At 42.1% G+C, this 23,214-nt stretch overlaps 1 protein-coding gene and 2 long non-coding RNA genes across 3 annotated transcripts in view; 1 reads left to right on the top strand and 2 right to left on the bottom strand.

The window, feature by feature from the left end:
• Positions 1–2,604: 2,604 nt before the first annotated feature.
• LOC125887217 (semaphorin-3ab-like) overlaps positions 2,605–23,214 on the top strand; it is a 157,216-nt gene continuing 136,606 nt past the window's right edge. Inside the window, 1 exon segment of the mRNA XM_049573880.1 lies at positions 2,605–2,987. Coding sequence (XP_049429837.1) covers positions 2,963–2,987 — 25 coding nt within the window. The 5' untranslated portion in view covers positions 2,605–2,962.
• On the bottom strand, positions 6,312–13,277 carry LOC125887229 (uncharacterized). The gene is made up of 3 exons (XR_007449130.1): positions 13,180–13,277; positions 12,788–12,889; positions 6,312–6,658 (listed from the first exon to the last, which is right to left on the bottom strand). It is a non-coding gene; the product is annotated as an uncharacterized LOC125887229 (long non-coding RNA).
• Positions 13,266–14,752, bottom strand: LOC125887228 (uncharacterized). Its single transcript, XR_007449129.1, has 3 exons — positions 14,637–14,752; positions 13,411–13,430; positions 13,266–13,301 (listed from the first exon to the last, which is right to left on the bottom strand). It is a non-coding gene; the product is annotated as an uncharacterized LOC125887228 (long non-coding RNA).

Genomic DNA, 23,214 nt, shown 5'->3' with positions numbered 1-23,214 from the left:
CATAAAAAGACTATGACAATTTCAAGCAAGCTTTAGGACCCAACTGTTTTCAAATCTTATGCTTCCTCATATAGAGCTCCTCCCAGTGTAGACATGGCTGTGTGTCAGGCGGTTCCCAGTGAGTTAACTTGACCTTCACATTTGGCTGGAGAAGAATCAATGAGTAAAGATGACTGTCTGCGATAGACAGGCGAGCAGACGCAGTGGGGGGTTCGAAGAAGGAAAAAGAATTCAGGGAAAGAAACCAGCTTTTACGGAAGGAAGTGCTTAATTTGATGTGATTGGTTTAATGAGCGAGCCGGTCTGCTTAGGCCCCCTGTAGAGGCCTTACAGAATACACAGACAAAGGCACATGCATACACTACATGCCTTTTTCACTATGTCTGTTCTAAATGGTTTCGCTGTGTCCAGTGATCAACGTGGACACATCAGGATCAGATACAGTGCATGGGACTGGGGTCTTCCCAGTAGGTAGCACTGGTTCCATTGGCACTGGAGGCTCTCTGATTAGCTGATGTTGTCTGGGTCTGGTTTAAAATGTGGTTTGTAGGTAATTTAATTTCCCTTTGCATCAGGAATCTATCATTATATTCCTTATTACATAGGTTTGTTGAGGCCTTGTGCTATAATATACTGTACTTGCCCCCAAGCAGAGCCTAGTCAAAGCCTCTGTAGCTCTGTCATTTTGCATAGTGTGGTTTTCTTTCAGTCAAAATAAAACATACTTATGATTCCATGTCAGCTGAGGTATGATTGATTAACACATTTCACTGTCTACTTTGATTTAACTGGGTTAAAGAGAGGCTCAAACTTCACAAATACGCCTCAGAAAACACTTATCAAGGGTGTGACCGCCTGGTGTTAGCTGGCACATACAAATGACCACTGCAATATCTGTTGACCCAAATCTGTCATTCTGTCTGCTTCCATTATCCTGACACCAGCGAGCACATATTTGTGTCAGTGCATGCAAATGTGCCCAGGTGCAAGAAAGCAAAGGTGTTTTCAAATAAACACTGTCCCCACAGCAAACTCCCACGGGACCACGCCAAGATCAAGATATCAAACTTGACAGGAAGACTAAAGGGAGAGAACAAGGAGAAGTGAGCAGAATTGAGATGTCAGACCACAGAGGTGTTTTTTGGCTCTATATTACAGGGTATTTACAGCGGTGCAGATGTGTGTATTTATCAGGTGTTGACAGTGAACTTCTGTGCCGGGTGGAGACAGCCAAGTGTTGTATGAGAGCTGTCGGGCTGGGCGGTATTGATGGCCGCCCGGGGCTATTGGAAGGCGAGAGGTATGTGCGTATGAGCTACAAACAGTTGTTCCCTCGGAAGTAATGACTACCTGTGTTCCCTCTGCCTGATTTACAGACGTACATGATCTCTCCTCACTCCAAAGAGGACAGGCAGGATGCAGTGAATCTCCCGAACACACCCTTTGATAGGTGTTTTCATTTGTTGCGTAAAGAGCTGCTTTGAAAATCCACGTCAGTGAGATGTCTCTCCTCAAAGCTCTGTGCCCTGTTGTTCTCCTTTGGTGTGGAAAATACAGTGTAGATGTTGGATGCAAGTTTTCTGTGTCGGCCTTGGGGTCATCACTGCTGATTGGATATCGACAAGTACTAAGGCCGTAGCCATGGAGTTAACATTTTGGGGAGCAAAACTGCTAGGGGGTCAGAGGAGACTGCCAGGGTCAAAATTTGAAAACTCATTTCCTATTATTATTATTTTCTACCTTTTATTACATTTTAAAGTAATGAATCAGAGAGACAGCACAGCCTTTGACATAGATGTACCCACTGCCGTCCAGCAACAGCATCTGCTGAGGCGCAGTAGCACCAGTTGCACAAACCACACAAATAACTGTGGTAAACTGTAATACTGAAACCAGTGGAAATAATAATGGCAATTTGTTTATTTTGTTGTTAATTTATGACTTTAATTACATTTTCTAAAGACTATTTCGGACAGTGGTGCATAGATGCTTGTTGTAGCACAGCAAAAAAAAGGGATTATTTTATATATATTATTTATTTTATTATGTATCTATACTATTATATTAGTTATTCATATTAATTTGTATTTATTTATAAAAAATATAAATCATGTTATAGAATATAGAATTTATATTACATATATTTAGATTTTTTATTAATATATCGGGGTTGGCATTTTGAGTGTATTTGAATACTGGCCTTTGCAAGCACAGATTACTCCAATAGTCAGGGGCTTCTGTTCCGGGGCTGCAGCTGGATGCTACTCGATTCTTCACCCGAGGGCCTTCGACCACTAGGGGTCTCTAAAACCCCACCAACTGTGGCCACATCCTGTCTTTGTATTTGTTTTCTTTCTTTCTATTTATTTATTTATTTTTTAATCACAGCAAATAAATAAATTAATTGCATGTGTGTGAGTGTTTATAAATACGAACCAATAAAAGCAGAGTTTGTTTGAAATTAAGAAAAATATTACGATTGGTTGCCTGCTGTGTCCTATCATAGGATGACAATGAGTCACGTGACCGTGCGAATTCGGAAAGCGGAAACGTCGAAGTTTGAGGACAAGAACAGAAGAAATTAAATAGCAAACTCACATGGATAAAAAACGGTGGAGCAAATGCAGCAGCAAAGCAAACGGCTATAAAGAAAAGGACAGAAGAGACACTGTTCTTCCGCATATCATGCTGTGTCAGTCAGGCAGCCGGTACTAACACGATGCTAACACCGCTAGCTGCGAGTCTATGCGGATAGTAGCATTAGCTGTTCCAAGCAGCAGCCACTTCAAGTTCAGCTGTCCCACTTTGACTTGCACTAGACTAACAGCATCCAGGAAGACCTGAGCATCAGCGTGACCCTGAGGCAGAGAACCAGGGCCCGGCTGCGACAACCACCAGCCGCCCCAGCTAAACCAGCCCCCGCATTCGTACCGGGGTCCACTGATATAGAGGCGGCCGCCTGATGACGCCGGCGGGTAGGGTACAAGGTTAGCAGACCCACAATTTATCTATTAATTTTTACCTATTTGTGTCAGTCATACTTTTTAGCTAATCATTCAAGTTTTTTTAATGAAATATAATTTAGAGAGTTAGAGGGTCAGTTGAAACTTCTGCAGGTAAGAATTTTTGCAGTGCTCATTGTTCAGGAGGGTTGTACTGGAAACCAAATTATCTGCAGAGGTCTCTTCCTGTCCAAAACAAATATACTTGGTAATGAAATCTGGTAAAATATAATAAACAAAGCAGTTTCACATGTAACTGGCTCACTCTTTTCCCCCCTTCATCAGTGGTGGCCTTGTGGGTGACCTGTTAGTGTGTGATATGTGCTTTGTAATATGTGGAGAGCAGTAGTGTCGATTTGAAGACTGTATGCAGCAAAGAGTGATGACAGTCAGCAGAATTAAGTGTCTAGATAAGCTCAGGGCTATATCATAACATTATTAGAAGGCCATATTTATTGTATTATGGTGAAGACTGTAACATGCCTGTAGATATTCTCATTCATCCAGGTCATAGTTATCTCAAGGCAATTGAATTGAACGCAGCTGGACTTCTAAGACAAAACCAAGTCCAGTTGCGTTCGATTCAATTGCCTTGAGGTGAAGACTGTAATAAAGCCATTGTTGGTGAACGGCACCGAAATGCCTCGCTGTCCTAACTAGAAACTAGTTACCAACTAATAATCAGCCAAGCTAAATTAATGCAAATAAGCCAGTGTGTTCCCAACTACAGTTCAGAGCCGGTAAGCTGTCACAGAGAGAAGTTACGCACCTTACAAATTGGTGCTTCTTCTCCTCCAACTTCATGTGTGCTCACTGCTCTTCTGATCCAGAAGTTAAGGACGTTTTTAACGGGAGCCAAATTATCTGCAGAGGTCTCCTCCTCCCCAAAACAAATGGAACTGATGATTTAAACAGGTAAAAACACTGTATAAAGCAGTCTCACATTACAAATCAATGTTTCTCCAATGCTGTTTGGCATGTGGGAGACAGGCACTTAATCCAGCACCTGCTAATGTGTGTTCGCCTTTGTTCTCTGATACCTTAAGATCCAGATGTTCGGGAGGTTTTTATCAAGAGCTGAATTATCTGCAGAGGTCTCTCCAAAACAAATGGACTTGATGATTTAAAACAGTAAAAACACTGGATAAAGTTTCTTGTTTAAATTTTTTCTTTCTGACACTGTTCTCCTTGGATGGACTTTTCACTATGATGGCCAAATGCAGAATTGCTTAAACATGAATGGCCCTATCTAGAAACAGTGATTGGTTTGTCAGTTCTGGGCTACTGTAGAAACGTGTAGGTGCAACACAGCAAGCTCCATGGAAAAGGACCTACTCCCTGTGTAGATATAAATGTCTCGTGTATAATGTCTCATTCTGAGGTGATAAAAACAAAATGATTCTTATTTTCAGCTGGTTACACACTAAAGCAAACATACTTATTATATACTAATTATATTTATTTATGCCAATATATCCCTTAAATCTTACACACTGTTCCTTTAAACTATCTGCCCCTTTAGATAAGGTCTGCCTGTCTGTTAATATCCTGCTGAGGCCCTAACAGATGAGTAAATCCACGGATGAGAAGAATGCAGGTTGTCAATTTCTCTCATATTGTTCATATTGTCTGTGTGCGTGTGATTGATGAAGGAATCTGGGTTATTGAACTGTATTGGTGGAGGTGGGTTGCAGGGCAGGAAGCATTATTGAATGCTGTTGAGCTGCACATTGTAGGCCAATACATTGATATTGCTGCCGCTGGCCCAAGAAAGTATTGTTGAAATTGTGTGGGGTAAATCCTGTATGATAGAAGATATCTACAGGTGTGGATACTGTGCTTTAGGCAGCCATCATTGGCTGTAAGTGTAAATCCTGTATAAGCCACAGGTGTTCTTAACAGATAGAAGCCTCCTATGGTTGACTGCAGGATTGCGCATGTGTGGCGATGCAGAGGGAGGCCTCCAAGGTTTGGTGGATATTGGGTGTCAGTTGACATTGTGCATCCATGCACACCTGCTTTCACAGAGGTTTTGATCAGGCCCATGTTCTTTTAATCAGAGGTCAGGGGTCACAGAAGAGGCCGCTGGGCTCAGGATCTCTGGTTTCAAAGTACCAGAGTTTAGGGAATACAGGTTTTATGAAAAGCACTGGCAATTTAAAAAATGCAAGTAGCAAGCATACTCATTGTATTTTGTCTTGATCGAAAGTAAAACACTTACATGAGAGTTTTAGGTAGTTTATATGGCCTGTGGTTGTTGTCTCTCCCTACTGGGAGTAGGACATGGGAGTGTTTCTCAATGTGGCATGGAAATGTCAGTCACACAGGCCTTATGAGACATTTCCAAACATGAGAAAATTTCCTGATTATATAACCACTGAGTGGGTTGTCTGTGGTTGGTAAATGCATTCACTGTGATACCACAACTGCTGCTTGGTAACAGCTGTCAGATAAGACACAATTAACTAACTAACTAATGACCTCACTCCAATCACTAACTAAATGATTGTATTATCTTAGACAGAATCAATCTAATAATTGATTTCACTCCCAGACTTTTTACTTGGTAGTGAACCAGCAGCAGACATGCACAACTTGGGAGTTTTCTGATATTTTATGTATAGACTGCAGAAACAGAAAGATTGTGGTTTATCCAACACATTTGATAATGATCATTTTAAAAGCAAACTATTCATAATTTCACCCCAGTTTTTTAATAAAGTCTATCATTACCCATCTCGTTTATTCATGGAGGTGGTGGCCTGTAGGGCGCTCATGCTGCAGTCATGTGAAAAGGATTATAGAGGAATAGACCTCCACATGCAGTGATCGGGTTTCCAGTGGGGCGAATTAATCATAACAGCATTGCACTTATAGGGTGAAAATCCAGTGTTTGTGGTACAGTATGTGTCATGAGATTAAATAAGTATAAGGTTTGCTTTACCTGCTTCAGAGAAGGAGTTAATTAAAATGGGCTCCAATCTAGAATACAATCTGATGATAGTGTCTGGGAATATGAATACCTTTTTTTTGTCTGTTTATAGTCAGCTTTTCAGTGGGATGCTGAAGAAACAGAAGTGTTCAAAAGTACCGTTAATCTTAATGCGAAAGAGAGTAAGAGTGTGTTGCTTTTGGTCGGGACAGGTGCAGGGTTACATAAGATCTGCTGGCTCCACAGATGAACTTTGAACGTTCCTCATTAGCTCTGAACAATTAGTTTTTGACCAACTTTTGGCCTCCTCTCCTCTCCTCTCCTCTCCTCTCCTTTTTTCTTTATTTTTACATTTTTTTTTTATGCAGTCTGCCCCCTCATTTACATTCAAAGTTAACATCGTAATAATAAAAAAAGTTAAAATGCGTATCTCAAAAAGTGGCATTTACTTTACAAAATTATTGTGAGCATAGTTCTTCGTTGAAACCCAGGGTGGGGGAACCCTTCTGTGCGGAGTTTGCATGTTCTCCCCGTGTCAGCATGGGATTTCTCTGGGTACTTCTTCCCACAGTCCAAAGACATGCAGGTTAACTGGTGACTCTACATTGGCCGTAGGTGTGACTGGTTGTACCCTGGACCTGTCCAGGGTGTACCCTGAATCTTGCCCAATGTCAGCTGGGAAAGGCTCCAGTCCCCGTGAGACTCCCAACAGGAAGAGCAGTTACTGAAAATGAATGAAAGAATGTTAAAATATTGGTAGTTGTTAGTACTTTATATTAACAGTGTTCATAGAGCTTAAAGCAAGTTAGATTTAAGACCTTCTTAAAATTTAAAACCAATTTTACAATCACTAAAACTGAAGAAAAAAAAGCCTGAGCTGACATCATTTACTTGGGGTAAAGGACAACTTGTCGTGGGGGGAGATGAGGTCAGAACAGAACTGGGAGATAACTGATGAAATAACTGATGTTTGTTGGCAGGTTCTCTTGGTGATTTTGTGTTTCTTGCTCTGCATGTGAGATTCATGAAATTCTTCCTCCTAGCATTTTTAAGACTTTTGAAATACCATTAAGACAATTTAATACCAACTGAGGCATTAATTTTGGATAAATGCATTCAATGCCTTTTAAGGCTTTTAAAAATCCATGGGAATCCTGTATTAGTATTGAGAAACAAAATACTTCACAACGGCTATCGTTAAACTTTTATTGTCTGGAGTTGGAAAAACAGTTTAATGGCGGGTGAGAGAGAAAATGAAATAGTGAATGAGGGCAGAGAGGGAGAGACTGGACCATGTGCAGTGCGTGATTAGCAACAAGCTATGTGGCTGCCCTGTGTCGGCCGTGTATTGTGGAAACCCAAACCCCACAGGAGAATACCCTCAGCCATGAAGGTTAATGAGCTCAGTAAACATGGAAATCTTCCAGAACATTGTGAGCCTGGGAGGGTTTTCAGCTATTTTCCATGCCTGGGTGTAAAGAAAGCACTCAAATTTCAAGCCTGATTTTGTAGATCAGCACACAAATGCTCCCCCATATTTTCTCAGAATATCCTTTTCAAACAGCTTCAGGTTAGCTTGATACAGGCGGGTTGTAAGTGTAACAAATTCAGTCCTGTCAAAATATAGAAATCATTTCCTATATACTTTTCCACTAGATATACATTAACACATTTCTGTGTTATGTTAGTGTGCTTTAATCCTGCCTTGGCCTAACTCTGACCCACAAGGTGAAGAGTAAGGTGTGAAAACACAGAGGATTAAATATGACTGAATGTTTGTTTCATTTACCAGCCTCAAAATAATCTGAAAGATTGTGTTTGGTCAATGTTGAATTTTAGATGATCCCAGTGTACAAAAATCACTCCCTGGATGAGGACGAATCACTGCCCGAAATGGGTGCTTTGTCTATTTTTGCAGATTTTAATTGTTTTCACATTCTGTCAGAAAGAGGACGTGTTTAACTCGATCAAAGATATGCTGGTGAAGCTAAGTCACGAAAACCCTGTTAAATTAGAACAGACATTCGACAGCCAAACCATTACACATCCTGTTATTCTGACAATTATTCCAAAGTGATTCCACAGCGTTTGTGAAACTTTTAAGATTTTTCCATTGTAGAGGAATGGTCTTCTCTTTCTCACCACATATAAACTAAAATGTGTGTCCTATTCTTAGGCAGTATGCTGGAGTAAAGACAGTGAGTTTGGTTCTTGAACATGAAATGGCAAAAGTGCTATTTGATTCTGCACATTTATGTTTTCTGTAAAAAGGTAGGAATTAATGTACGCACTTGTTACAGATGTTAACTGGCATTTGCGGAAGCCAATAGCACCTAATGGGGTGAGAGGCAGGGTACGCCCTGGACAGGTCACCAGACTATCACAGGGCTGACACATAGAGACAGACAACCATTCACACTCACATTCACACCTACAGGTAATTTAGATTCACCAATTAACCTGCGTGTCTTTGGACTGTGGGAGGAAGCTGGAGTACCCAGAGAAAACCCACGCTGACACAGGGAGAACACGTAAACTCAGCACAGAGGGGCTCACCCACCCTGGGGTTTGAACGCCCCACCCTGGGTCACAGCAAGAGGGATCCTGGTAGGATCGTATCCAGTAGGGATGAAATGTAGAAAGAGGGCGACCATGATGGAGTTGTTTTTGGTGTGAGGCCTATGTTCAAGCTGAGATGTGAAGCCAAAACTACAGGTGAGCTGGTGAAAGAGAGACATGGGCTCATCCTCCCAAAGGAGCTGTTACATCCCAGTTGAAGGCTTGTGTTGTTTTGTGTGTGACTTGAATTGAGTATATAAAGTGCAAGATGAGTGATCAGCGTACTTTATTGTTTTCCAGGATATGACAACTTTAACATATCATTAAGAATACCTATAAAACAACTTTTTTGTCATTGTTGGACCAGATACTGGTGTAAAGGTGAAAATCAGTGCAAGACGTGTGATTAAAAAACAAAACCAAAAAAACATTGACATCTATTTTGATTTTATGGGAATTTAAAGTAAAAAACATCCTCACCAACATATTAATGACGAAAACTCAGGAGTGTACGTATGCCAAACTTCATTCGGTCATTTTAAACTTCCCAACAGTAGAGACTGATACTAAAAGCACACACACACACACACACACACACACACACACACGAATCTGACCTTTCTGTCTTTTAGCAGCAATTGAAAATTAGCACTATCAAAATAATATCAAATGATGATAGAGACCTAAAAAATAATGATAACAAATTAGGCAAAAATAGAGTACATTACTATTTAGGAAGCTGCAAAGTAAAAATGTTCCATTCAGGATGATCTCATATTTCATATTGTTTCATCTCTCTTTCTTGGTACCATTTATTTCCACAATAGTCACACACTTTTCACAGAATTACAGTGATAAAGTAGTGCTAACAGTAATGATGTTGTGCTTTGCACAATCAAAGTTGACACTTCCAATTTAGTTTGGTCATCACTTAAAAATATCAGAGGATGTAATTTGGTGACTTCTGTCGGGGGGCAGATCTGATTGTTGTTTCACATTTTAGATTTCAGATACGGCATCCAAATGGAGAGCTGCAGGTAGAGCGACGGGGTGACTCATACATTTACAGACAACATGCTCAAATTATACAGTTCATTTAATGAACTTAATGAATTGGCATATCAAGTTGAACGTCGGCATCAGCATGAGCCTTATTGCATTAAGGATTACTGTGCGTGTGTGTGTGTGTGTGAGTGTGTGTGTGTGCAATACCAGAACAGACCACATTCCTGACTGTATGTGTTTCTGTACGCGTGTTTGCATGTGTGTCTGTGTGTGTCTCAAATTGCTGCTGGCATCCACAGATCCCAGGGGCGAACACAACATGCATATCCATGAAATGGATACGGCTTTCAGTACAGTTTGATGCCACACCTCATTGACCTTTGGCCTTTCAATCGGTTTTTCCAATTGGTCACATATCTTAACTTTATCCTCGCGTCGCTCTGCAGCCGCACAGACTGCACTAATCTCATTTGGAAAATATTTCCCAGATTCATATGGCAGATATCAACTGCAAGGAAAGGAGGCTCAGGCTGACTCTCGAGTGATTCCGTGTCAATCTATTTATAAATCTTCATGTCCGGAATGAATGCCGTCATATCATCACTCCTGTATCTCATTTTTCATTTTAATTCTGTAGCAGTTTGACAATGTTTGACACTGTCAGGGGTCCGGAGGCAGTCCAGCTACTGGAGAGAGATTAAACCATCAGAGCGTCCATCTGTTCCCCGACTTCTCAGTCCTCCCCAAATCAAATTTATAGTGATTTATGGTGATAAAGTAATTCTTTTAGGCCCTGTCTGACAGATGCAGTGAGCAATAACAAAACAGTAGGACACCCTGATAGGGAGACAGAAAAGGATTCAGTGATAAAGCGTGAGAGGCTTTCATCATATTGATCTGAGAGTAGGATACTTGGCAAGTGGTCAGAGCTGTCAGATGTGAGGGTGAGGAGAGGGAGAGGAAGGAGGCAGAGGAGCGCGAGAGGGAGAGAGGTGAGGGAGAAAAGTGGATACTTGAATGGGATTAGTATCCCTCTACACCCTGATGGCATGCAATGGCATCTCCTCCTTCTTCAGTCATACCACATCACATCATACCACCGAGGCTCTGGCAGCTGAAACCAAACACCCCTCCAACGCTGCCCTTAGACTCGACTTTCTCTGCTTGACTCCAAGGTGAGAAAAATTCTGTCTCCTTTTGAAAGCCGATTTGTTACGCATTATAACCAATAACAATGAGAGTTGCATTTTTCTCCTGCCATGGTCAGATACTTGCCTCTTGGGGTCACTAATTCTCTTGCTCATTCTGGGACACTGGAGCTGAGGGACAGAGTGTGACAGCGCTGTGTAGGACAACCTGTATCATACAGTTTAAGCTGACTTTTCTCTGTTGTTGCAGCTTTTTTCCCCTGTGTTTTTAGCTAATTTCAGTTGATATATTGACATTTATGATTTGTGATTGCCACACTATGGTGTGAAGAAGAAGTATGTCACTTGGTTTTGTTCTTATTAGATTGAGGTGATGTGCAAGGAGCAATATTTCAGATGTTTGGTCTTAACTTGATGCATTTTAATGTGGATCAGTCTTAACTTTTTCAGTCTCAAGCTGATTTCATAAGCTATTTTCTGTTTTTTGGATGTTATTTTGACACTTGCATTTTATTTACAAAGAAAAATGCATTAATAGCTTTCTACATTGTCAAAAGACACAGATTTGGTCCAAAACATGCCATGTGCTTTGGGCCTGGATCGGCTTTGTGCAGTTAAATCTGTTTTGCTTAACCATTTCCAATCGACAGCAGCAGTTATGACAGTGGTAATGAGATAACAGATCGAGCTCAAATGCTCCTTGCTGGCTCAGAGAACAGGGTCTTTAAGGTATCATAGCCCCGTTTAGCACATTAACAAACAAGGTGGCGTCGAGACTCTTAACTGCTTTTAAGACTGCATATGTGTAACTGCGTGTGCGCTCACTCAGTACGCTCTAAGTATTTTCCAGAGGTGTGAACGGTGATGAGTTGCCAACGTCGGGAGATCAAAAGCTTAAATGAAATGTTTGTCACTATAACAGCTGCAACTCTGTGGATTTCCACTTGATACTGTTAAGCACAGTCAAGACTGCAGGCACCTCTGTTCTTATGTCTCTGGTGAGTGAACAAGCATTTGCACAAGGGTTTGTTTCCTTTAACTCAAAACACTTCCAGGAGAACACGAGACATTTCTGCATGTTTAACCTGGTTCGTCACTTCTGTTTTATAAGATTCACATTGGTTGTTTTGCCAACAGTCTGTTGTTCTTTTGCAAGAACACACACACAATGTTCCTCTGTGTTTTCCCGTGTACACGTTCCAAACAGAACTGTTTTATTAAGACCAAGGGGTATTTGATTTAAGTCCCCAGGTGCCTCGCCAAATTCACAACATTACATAAGAGAAAATCTGGACAAAGTTTACTTCCAGAAAAAGCAATGAAAAACCCACACTGCATAATAACAGAAATGTTGTTTTAAATTAGACACAGAAGGCAGATTTGTTGTGACCTTATGTGCTACTAACCCCACAGCGAGCAAAGTGCAGTATCATCACCAGACTAAGATATATATTTAGACGAGCGTTTGACGTGTCACATTTCTATTTACGATTGCTAACGACATTTGGTGCTGGCACCACAGCTAGGATCGGCAGTGCAGCAGTGCACAGGCAGTGAGTATTGACATTCTCAGTATTAATCAGTTTAAAGGATAAATGGTAGGGCCACGCTTCGCTATTGAGTGGAAATTTCTTTTCAGACTCGGGGCCATTCAGATGTCCCGGTAATGAATGCCAGTCATCAGAAGGGAAACAGTCCAGTTTGCGAGGCCTATTGTGTACAGCTGGAAATGAAAAATGACATCCGTGCCTCTACATCCCATACACCGCTTCATCATTCACAAAACCGATGCCATGGCCTGGTGATCACAGCAGGTCTTCCTTGTACTTTAAACTGATTTGTATGACGGATGATTCAGTGCTTTCATGAAAGCGAAGCTGCCTGGGCTTCCTTGAGTGTGATAAGCTCCCGTCCTCTAGCATTCGTCTTAATGAGCTCATTCTACATTCAGTGCTAGCTAATTACATTCCTTAATCGTCACCAGACACATGGTAGTCTATTATGATTATTATTTATGGTAGTCTGTGAAATGGACTGTATTTTTTTACATCCATGTAGTTTCTTTCTTTCTGTCTTTTTTCTTCCTTCCTTCCCCTGCCTCCTTCGTCCCTTCTTCCTTCCTGTGGTTTTGATAACCTTACCCATATGGCTCGGCCTTTGATGTCTTTCCCAAATCCACGTGCATGTTGGTTGTCATGTTGCTTCATGGCAGGCACATTCCTGTCTTCCAGCATGAGGGCCTCCTGACACACAAACACACACACATGGTCAATGCCTCAGTCAAATCAAAATGGAAATATTCTTCCCCGTATGTCTCATGTAAATGCTGATGCAGTGTCATTTCCATTGAAGATGCGTGATGTGCAAAAACATCAAATCCCACTTAAGTTATGATGATTTAAATCCAGGCACATCCACGTCTCACAATCAGCAGATGCCCACGTCAACCCTTACCCCAGCACTAACTCCTTCTCACAACTATATTCAAAGAAATACACGACTGCATTAGAGGTACTTGCGCAGTGGGAGTTACCGAGGCACCATTTTTGGCAAGCATGAAGGGCACCGCTATCATCAGGGCAGAGGATGTTCAGTAGCCTTGTGCAAGTGACAGATGACCACTCTCGCTGCCATTTTATGGCTCCATCAGCCATGCTTAAAGTTGAAATATGTGAAAGAATAAGCAGAGAATATATTTCACGCCGGACGTGGAGGTCACATCCAACCTGCTCTGAATTTTATGGTGGTTGAGGTTCCTACTTACCAGATATATGTGTGTGTTACCTGGAGAGAAGGGGGAGAGAGGGAGAGATGAAATAAAAGTCACAATCAACTTGATAAATGGTATAACATTCTCAGTGGAAAGTGTCATTTCGGGAGATTCATGAGTCTCAGCACTTCCAGCTGTTCAGGTCTGCTCGCTGGATTCAAGGCTCGACTATTCCTGTCGATGGCGTCTGCTATCTATCTTGGGAGCGCTAGACGGTGTGGACTTGAACTTCATTCGACTGTTGCCTCATTAATAGCATATCTCTTACAACTGTTTGTTCCGTAATCACTCTGAATCTTGAATAACAAAATCTAAATGTTTACCACCATTAGTGTAAAGGAAAAATGGCCATGATATTAATGTGCAATATAAAAGACAAACTATTTAATGGCGGAAGGATAATTTTTAACAACTGGTAATTTGGCTTGATCATATTTTACATACACAAATGGCCCTCCGTACCCTTTTCCACTGGCTTCGTTTATGCAGAGTGTATGCTAATGGTCATTTGTTCCTGTGAGTGTGTGTGTGTGTGTGTGTGTGTGTGTGTGTGTGTGTGTATGAAAGAGTGCAAGAGAGAGATAAAGAGAGGGAGATTGATCACAGAGAGGTATTGCGCCCCTGCGAGTGCTGTAAGGGCAGCACTATTATGCAGATGAGCGCATTAAATGTAGTTGGACACCACCCAGCATGTCATTAAATCTAAAATGGCAGTGGGACCTTAATGTTAGGCTGCTATTGTAATGTGCTCCGTCTTTCCCCCGTTGTACGTTGAACAACCCTGAACCGCCATTAACCACCTGGCAGAGCCTCTCGGTCGCTCTCAGTTATTTTTTTTACATCTGTCATTCTCTTTTTCCTCAAATCCTGGTTTTGTCTTTGTCTGTGTGTGCTCTCACTCTGTCCTGTATTCAAACCCAAAATAAAAATACAGCCCACAGCCAATTACCTCAGGCTCATCCTATTATGCCACTGGACTGCTAGTGTAGATGGTGTAAATATAGCAGTCCATACCTGTTTGTAATGATGAGCTCAGAGGACCACAGTGAAATCCATTACTCCAATTACCCAATTATCTAAAATGACGGGTGATTATCAGACATCATCACCAATACTGCTGTAGCACCACCTCTAGAGTAGCTGTTTTGCTGGCCTGAATATAGCTATTCACGTCTCCATTTTCTTAGTGTCAACACAGACACACACGCAAACACACTCACACATGCAGTTAGTCCTTGGCCCGCTGTCATACGTCTGTTTTGATGGGTCATTCAGCGCGGCGTTCCCTTTTCTGAGCCATTCAGGGATCCCGGGTGAAGCGCTCGTATTCGATGGCAAAGGAAACAGAGCTGTTACTGCGGGGTCGCGACCTTTCACCCGACATGTGAGAAGACTATGTGTGTGTATGTGCGACACGTGAGTAGCACAGGTCACACTGTTCAACATCCAATGATGGGCTCTTTCTGTAGCTTGTCTGCCTCTCCCTGTTTATCCATCCATCCTCCGACCCAGGCCCCACCAAAACCTGATAAATAGGGCTCTGTTAGGCTGAAATAAAAATTCTTTTGAGATGACAGCAGTAGCCAAACGGTGATACAGATTGCACCTCTGTCCTTTAATCAGCGATAATAGCCCTGGGTCTTCATGAATCTAAAGTCAAGAATGTGTCTTAGGTGCTCGGGCAATCCCACTTCCTTATGATTATCCATCTCCTCCTCCTGTCCCCTCCTCTTGACGCCTCCCTCTCCTCTTCATCTTTTCCACCCACCTCCCTACAATTCATGGCATCACACCCAGTGATGATGGACATCTCAAGCACAGACCACTGTTTACTCAGTCTAAAAATAAGAGGTTAGGCTCCAAAGGCCATAACCCGTACATGCCTGATGTGTAAGGCACAGCAGCAGCTTGCATTTGTGTGCGTGTTTCTCTCCAAGAGGTTGGCGGGGTCGTCGGTTAGGTCATGTGTATATATCTATGCCAGGTAAAAGAGATGTCCAATGAAGGACGAAGGCTCCTGTGTCTACCAGTCATCTCCCATGCGGCATAGTGTCATTTGCCCCCCCCCCCCCGACTGGTGGTAATACAGCCACAGCTATTCTTAGCTTCTGTGTCAAGCCTGTCTCTGGGGAGCAGTCGAGGGGTCTCTGTTACATTACACACACACACACACACACACACACATGCACACAGGTGTCTCGAGACATCTCTATTTGATCTTTATTAAGCAGGGTAACTCTGAAACCAATTTGAAGAACAGCCCCCTAAGTACGAGATCATGTTCCAGCAGACCTGAAAACTCAATTAATTGAGTGGCATGCAGATTGGGTTGTTTCAGCAGGCTGCCTGCAGTTGATGTTAGTGACAGGCTCATCCCTGATGTGATCCGAACGGCACGCACTATTCGTTTACTGAATTTGAAGTCGTGCGAGCATGGTTTCTCACACAGAAGGTCTGATTTTTATTAGTATAATCAGTGGCATTTGCATAAATTAGATATTGCAATATATTTTATGTAAGTAGTAAAAGTGTAGTAGTGTGTTATTTGATTTTATTATAAAGGATTTAGCAGCATGTGTTTCCCATTTGAGGTGGGAATATGGACCCAGTATCGAGCACTGGAAAACAGATTTCTCTACTGTTTCTGTTTAAAATGTAAGTGAAATAACTGCATGCCTTGTGAGGTAAGGATGGTAGTGCTGATGGTCAAGTTTAAGGTTAGGGAGGCTAGTTGGTGGATGAACTGTAGGCTAGGTCAGAGGGTTCACATTCCTGTGGATAAATGCGCTTCTACACCTTCACTCTTTCTTCAAAAAGGTAAAGTCAGTCCACAGCTTGACAATGAAAGCTGCCCCCAGGTGACTCCGTATGTGACACATCAACATAAAAACTGATGCTGCTGCCCCTTTTTTCAACCCCGGTAACTCTAGCCTCTCCGTGATAGCTTGATAGCCGTAACTCAAGCCTCTGTTTAGACAGGATGTGTGTGGCTTTAATCTACTTGCTGTGACAAATGTATTACTCCCATCGCACACTGTACGTGAGAATAAGCCTGCCTTTGTTCCTAAGTGAGACACTAGCACCTGGCCTTTGGTGGCAATTGTGAATGTGTGTGTGTCGGGGGGGTTTTGGATCAGGAGTACAGTTCTCTCATGTAAATCCTGAGGTAAGCGTCTCGAGCACGTAGCACTTCATAACAAGGGCATTGCCTTACAGACCACACGCAAGATCGGCACCCAGCTAAAGCCGAGCCGAGGGTAGAAAATCCTGTCAATGTGCGTCTCTGTGTGTGGCACTGAGGAAGGGACATGAGGAGGAAGGTCTAGTTTAGTCCTCAGTGCAGCTGTCCTGGCCGGGGTGAGGGCCGAGCAAGTCTCCCTTTATCCTTTTCTGTATGTGCCTTTATTGAAGATGTTGTTGTGATGTCTTGTAGCTCATTTTCGAATTTACAGTGGCTGTGAAAACAAATCAAAAGTTAGTTTGGAAATCATTTTCTCCAAAATAATTTCACCCTTAAAGTTCTAATGCCCCATAATGAATGTGTTTGCCTCTAACTGTGAACAGAAGCGCAGAGGGAAGCAGTTAGGTCTTATTGCCAGATTAGATTTAGCAACGGTAATGACCTTTCACTGATTATTTTATCTCTTAAAACTCCTAGTGATGAATCAGATGACTTTCTTTGGCCATAAGAAATTTGTCGATCCAAAGCTTTTGGCAACAAATCTGTGCAGCTAACTCAAATGTGCAGTAATCCAAAGATTTTCTTTAAAGGCTTTAATTCAAAGCTTAAGTCACTGTGCCAAAGGAGGCTATGCTTCGTTAGTTACTTGGGTGTGGAGTAATGTTGGGTGCCCTGGATCGCAGCATCAGGGGCTGTGATTGTCTGTCTGCCAGTGACCAGCTCTTTCATCAAACCCTGAACCCCAAGAAGAGAATTACATCCCATAACTGCAGAGTCAAAGGCTCATTGGGTCTACTATCTGCAGTGTCAAGTAGTGGTGGCTACAAGAAGCAAAAATACAAGGTTGTGAAGGACTTCAAGATGACTACAATTTTTAATGTTCACATACTGCAACTTTGACTTGTTACTTTGTCATTGGTTTCTTTCGTTCATGTCATTACTTGGACATTCAGCATATCTGTATACAACGGTTGATGCTATCTAAAGAAAGTGCACATACAACGGTTCATATGATGCCTAATGAATGACATTATGTACTTCACATAAAGTTACAAACGGCTAGGTTTAGTCAAGCAAAGTCACTTTGGTTGGGGACAGGAAAAGAAACATGGTGACAAAGTGCCTTGAACTGACTCAAAAGCCCTGTTTCCACCAAGCAGTCTGGTACACATTTTTCCACAGTGGTTATGGATGGTATCAATGAAACCATTCCTAACTGTCCCCATATTTGGTCACTCCTCAGTTTGTTGGTTGGTCAATAGTGGACTGTCACTCTGCTCAGGGTTGAGTTGTGGCTGGTTTTGAGGCTTATGTTACTATATGATGAAATGATGCTTTGCTGCCTTTCACAGCAGCTGTAAACTGAGAAAAAATAACTCAATTCACTGGGCCGAATGCCGGCAACTTTTAAGGTGGAACGTTTACTTGTCATGTAACTCAATGTATGAGCTGACAATGCGAATCCATCAGAACACCTTAAATTTCAATGTGACAACTTTGACCACTCCATTAGTTTTTATTGTCTCTCTTGGATGACATTCATTTTAGTAATGAGTAAATCTTAAAATGTTTAAGAATATATTTTGACTTCGATCGGATTATGTGAATTGTATATATTCTAATCCTCACATAGAGAAAACAAACAGCATCGTGGCGCATCATTCCTGTGGGCAACAGCAACGCTAAACCCTTGCGCTTGCCTGAGAAGGACTAAATGCACAAGCTCACTATTTTTAAATATCGCATGGAGAGAGAGTCTCACTGCAGCCTGTTCTGTTTTGTTTCGAAAATGTCGGTGTGCAACCCTGTTCTGTGGACAATAAATGAAGTGATCTGTGTCAACGGTAATGAGGAAATACAAGTACTGTTTGTGGCGAAAACACTGGACCTAGGGTCTAGGTACCATGTCTGAAAAGTTACTTTTTTTTTTTTTTTTTCAAAGGTACCACACCGAAAGTGTTTGGTGGCAACGGGGATAAAATTCACTTTGTTTCACGTTTTCTGACCCATCCACCACGCAAACTGCAAACTACTTTCTTCTTTACTCCCATCAGCACATTGTTCACATTAATGTAACCGTCATGATTACATGGGTTATGTATGAATTATGATGTGTTACATTTTGTAAGTGTAAGTGAGAACAGTCTGGTACATGTTTAGTCTGATTTATGAGAATTCATGAGATTGAGTAGCCCACGCTCATTCTACAAAACGACACCAATTTGAATTAAAGCTATGCAATGTGCAACATCCTGTCATCTGTCTTAACTAGAACAAAACTGAAAATGTTAACTAGAAACCCTATATTATTCTGTGTTGTCTGTATTCTAGATCAACAAACTAGCCAGAGCTGAAGCAAATTCAAATAACCTGATATTTGTTAAAGTCTCTACTGTCATCAGCATGTTGGATACAGCAGTAAGATCTATTGCTGATTGCCGTTCACAGCGTATAGCTGCAGGGCCAGAGGTCCCATTTGTTGCACAGCGCTGGTCTACCATACTCGGTTCAGCGGTTGTGTAAAAGAGTCTGCAGTCGTTTGCTCTGCAGCAGAGCTCTAATGCCGCGTTTCTGGTGGTTAATGGCCTCCCATGAGCCCGCTCCTGTTTTACTGCCCAGCCTGTGGGAGGGAGGAAGGGAAAGAGTGATGGCGCCTGGGGGGAAAAAGAAGTACAGGAGCCCAGAGAGAGAGAAAAAACAGAAGGAAGGACGGGGAGAAAGTTCGCAGGATGAAAGGAGGGAGGAGTGATGCATTGAGATGTGGAGGAAGAAAGAAGTTGACAAGGGTAAAAATGCAGAGAGGGGGACAGGGATTGTGGTGCGAGACACGGTGTAAGGTGACCCAGAACCCTGCAGCCAGCCCGACTCCTGCTGATGGATGGACTGTTCAAAAGGAGATGTCTGACTACTGGAGCTAAACACTTGACATTTAGCCACAAAGCATCCTTATTCAGTAATGTGCCTTTCTGCTGAGAAAACTCGCCTTGAAGCAACAAACATAAACTGAGTATGTGATAAGTAAGTTTCTAATTCTAATTCTTCGCAATGTAATCACAGGCACAAACGCAGGAAGAAATGCAACTCTGGCTGTACACAGTCACCACCCTGACATGAGCTATTTATTTCACACAGTTCCTGTATGTCTGCAGTGTGTGAGTGTGTGTGTTACTGGTCTCTGTATGTGGCCTCCAGTGTACAAAGGTCCACCATCAAGTTCAGGGTCACATTCACACCTATTAATCACAGACGAGCCACCAGATGAAAGTACAGCCTCAGCTTCTCCCATTCAGACGCGTTGTGGTTCGCCCTTTACGTAAACTTTAAAATTTACTTCTGATGTGTGTTACATTTCAGCCCTGTTGTGTGCAGACAAACATTGCTCCAAAGTTTCAGAAGTTTAGCGAAATGTGTATATAATGATCCAGAAGGAAAAGAATTTCCATTTCATGCACTAGACCACTTATAAAATATAATACTTTGGATATATTTCACTTTATATGATGAACTTTTAATAAAGTCCTGGAACAAGTGGAGCTGAATATACTGTATGTCATACCTTTAAACGTGCCGAAAAAATGTTTTATTTGACCATATACGAGGAAAAAAAGGATATTGTGGATAAAGTGATTTTTAATGAGTCTGAGAAGCAAACTCTGTCTCGGTCCGTCTCTGTTTAGCTTGGGCTTTAATGAAAGCTAAGAGGAAGCTGCGGTTGTACTTTAGTACATTTGTAGTCTATAGAGTTGGAGTCAGTTATAGGGCAGAGAGATGAGCAGCCACACCAAAGCACCCTCGCTGCAGTTATATATAGAGCGTGTTCACCCCCGCCCTGCTCTGGAGGTGAATGGGCTGTAAGCAAACACATTCTACAGCTTACATGACCTGTTTTCACACCCACCTCCTTGGTTCTGCTTTTCTTTCCTCTTCCCATTCTCACATCTCTTAACATCCCTTGTTCTTAGTTTGTGGTTTGGCAGAGCAGCTCAGCGTGTGGTTTGAGAGAAAATAAAAAGAGCACAAAGCAGTCTGGTGGGATAGCTATTAGCGTAACATATCAGTTCACTCCCTGTCATGATTGTTGCCTCCATTTGTATTTATATATGCGTAAATATACTGTTTCCTCTGCAATTTTGATTTACTGTGTTAGCAGAAACTTCGAAATGCACACCCATGGTGCAACCAAAATTGTTCCCTCACATATACAAGGACATTGTATGTGTATGCGTGTTGTGGCCGGGCTGGGATAACAATTTAGGCCGGGAATCTAATGCCATCCTGGGCTAAGAGTCTACAGTTCCTAGTAACAAGCCCCGTCTTCTAGATATTATGTTTATATACAAGCTATTTGAAACAGTAAATACGATTTGAGGGAAATGTAATTCAGAGCGATTAATGCTTTCTATTAACATAATGAGGAAATGCAGCCAATTAACATACCTGGAATGACACAAAAATGTTGATACTGAATGTATCAGTAAAAATTTTCACTTGGTAATACTTTCAGCCATGGTTTTAGTTACCTTTTATATTAATATTCTTCCAAAATCATGACTTACTCTAACCTTAACTGAAGTGCATTTGCTGCCAAAACCTGAGACAGAAGTCTTTGTTACCATGTTTTTTTATTAAAATGTAACAGGCCATAGGAGTCTGGCCATGGATCAAGTGTCAAGGTCCTGCACTTTGTGTTCCCGCCATCCTCCTCAACCACCTTCCTCAGACGTCTACACAGTACACGAATGGAGTGTGAAGAAAACAGTTTAGTGACATAAAAATATAATTTCTAGAAGACAGTGTTTGCCCCCAAGTGTTGCTACATGTCATCTCGTCTTTGCCTCTCGTTGCATTTATAACGCTCTGTGCCAAATACCTAAAGTTCAAGGAGAGAGGAAGTGTGACAGAAAGCAAAAGAAAGACAGAGGGTGAAAGAACAAGAAGGAATGAGAGACAGAGAGCGAGAGAGAAAGGACGCTGACAGCAACAGGATACATGGACAGTGTCACGGAGGCCAGTGCAGTGTGCAATTGGTCGAGGCCTCCCATGGTGCCGTGACTGTTTTCTGCGAACTGGCTGCGAGTGTGTGAGAGGTCAGAGCTGGACGGACACTGTGGCCATTGTCCTGAGATGGCTCGCCACTCATTTCCTCTCACTGACCAGGTGTTGAGGCCAGACAGATGACCTGCAAGGAGTCTTTATGTGTGTCTGTGTGTGTGCAAGCACTTTCGCACATGTTGCTTTTACCATTAATAAAACTTTCAATGTGTAATGGGTCAGATGTAAATAACAGTTGAAATGATATACATTTATGGCTCACGGTGTGATAGTATTACTGCTAAAGTGCCATGCAGATATAATGCTGAGTGTGCTCCAATTTCAGTGCTTGTGCTTTCAGTTTCATGTAATAGATTACTTTAGATATAATGGTAATAAAGGGGTCATACGACAAAACGACACCTCAACTGCAACCCCCTTGGCAATATCATTAATAATACACAACTTAAGTAAGGGTCATATTTGTAAGCATGTGTGTTTGTGTCCCACCAAGCTCCCTAAGGGTGCCACTCACCCCCCAAGTCCTGAAAAAAATGTTTACACTATTTAACTTTCAGTCGTTATTGAGCTCATACCCCTCCTCTTCTCTCTACAGAGTAAACTCACAAGGTGTTGTTTTTATTACTCTTTCTTGGTTGGTCCTGGTTACCATGTGGAGCTCCTGCTGTGTGTGTAAATCAACACCTTGTCGCACACACACAGCTTCTCGCCACCTGTGACAAAACCCAGAAAAAAGAAATTGGCACAGTAAAATTTACAAAATAATATTAAGAGCGTGTGTGTGTGAGAGATCTGTCTCCTGTTCTCCTTTTTGTTATGCTGTTCACTCATCACGTGATGCATCGGTGACTGGAAAACAATAACAGTGCCAGAAGACACTTTCCACTCACACACTTTCCATATCCCTGAGATGGATACTGACAAACACACACGCAGACACCAGTCTGCGGTGTCACTAACAGCTGCTGCCCCACCAAAAAAAGGTGAAGAGGGGAAGAAATAGACTCAAGGGTGGGAATGATGGGAGACCCAGTGAAAAACTGTATGGTGAAAATACCGGCTTATGTGGATTTGGATGGAAGTCTCAAACAGAGCAGACTTTTAAAAAGAAATTTGTCAGATTTGACTGGTTTAGTGTGGCCTCGGTAGCACTGTGACAAATCAAAGACACACTCTCTCCCACGCTCTGTCTGTGGTCCAGCTGCTTTTCCCATTAGGCAGCGGCAGCCACAGACACTCACCTGATCAATCACAATCACTCATTCGGGATCAGGAATGTCATACATCAGCTCTCCTCACTACACAATATCTTAACTAAAGTAGCACGCACACTCAGATCTCTGCAAGGCAGCCGTCCGAGCTGATCGTGCCCACTCTAGACAATTCCAGCAGAATCGACGCAGCAGGTTTCAGAGGCGTCCCAGAAAAATACACGCCTCGTATATTTGTGATGGAGCGGCACATTGCACAGAGCAGATCGAGTTCTCTGCTAACAGGCACTGTATGTGAAATGTAGATACAGTATAATGATAAGGATGAATTTTTAATAACTAAAACACAGCCAC

The sequence above is a fragment of the Epinephelus fuscoguttatus genome, linkage group LG4 (genome assembly GCF_011397635.1).
Source record: "Epinephelus fuscoguttatus linkage group LG4, E.fuscoguttatus.final_Chr_v1".
NCBI lineage: Eukaryota > Metazoa > Chordata > Actinopteri > Perciformes > Serranidae > Epinephelus > Epinephelus fuscoguttatus.
This window is presented reverse-complemented; position numbering and strand designations above follow the sequence as displayed.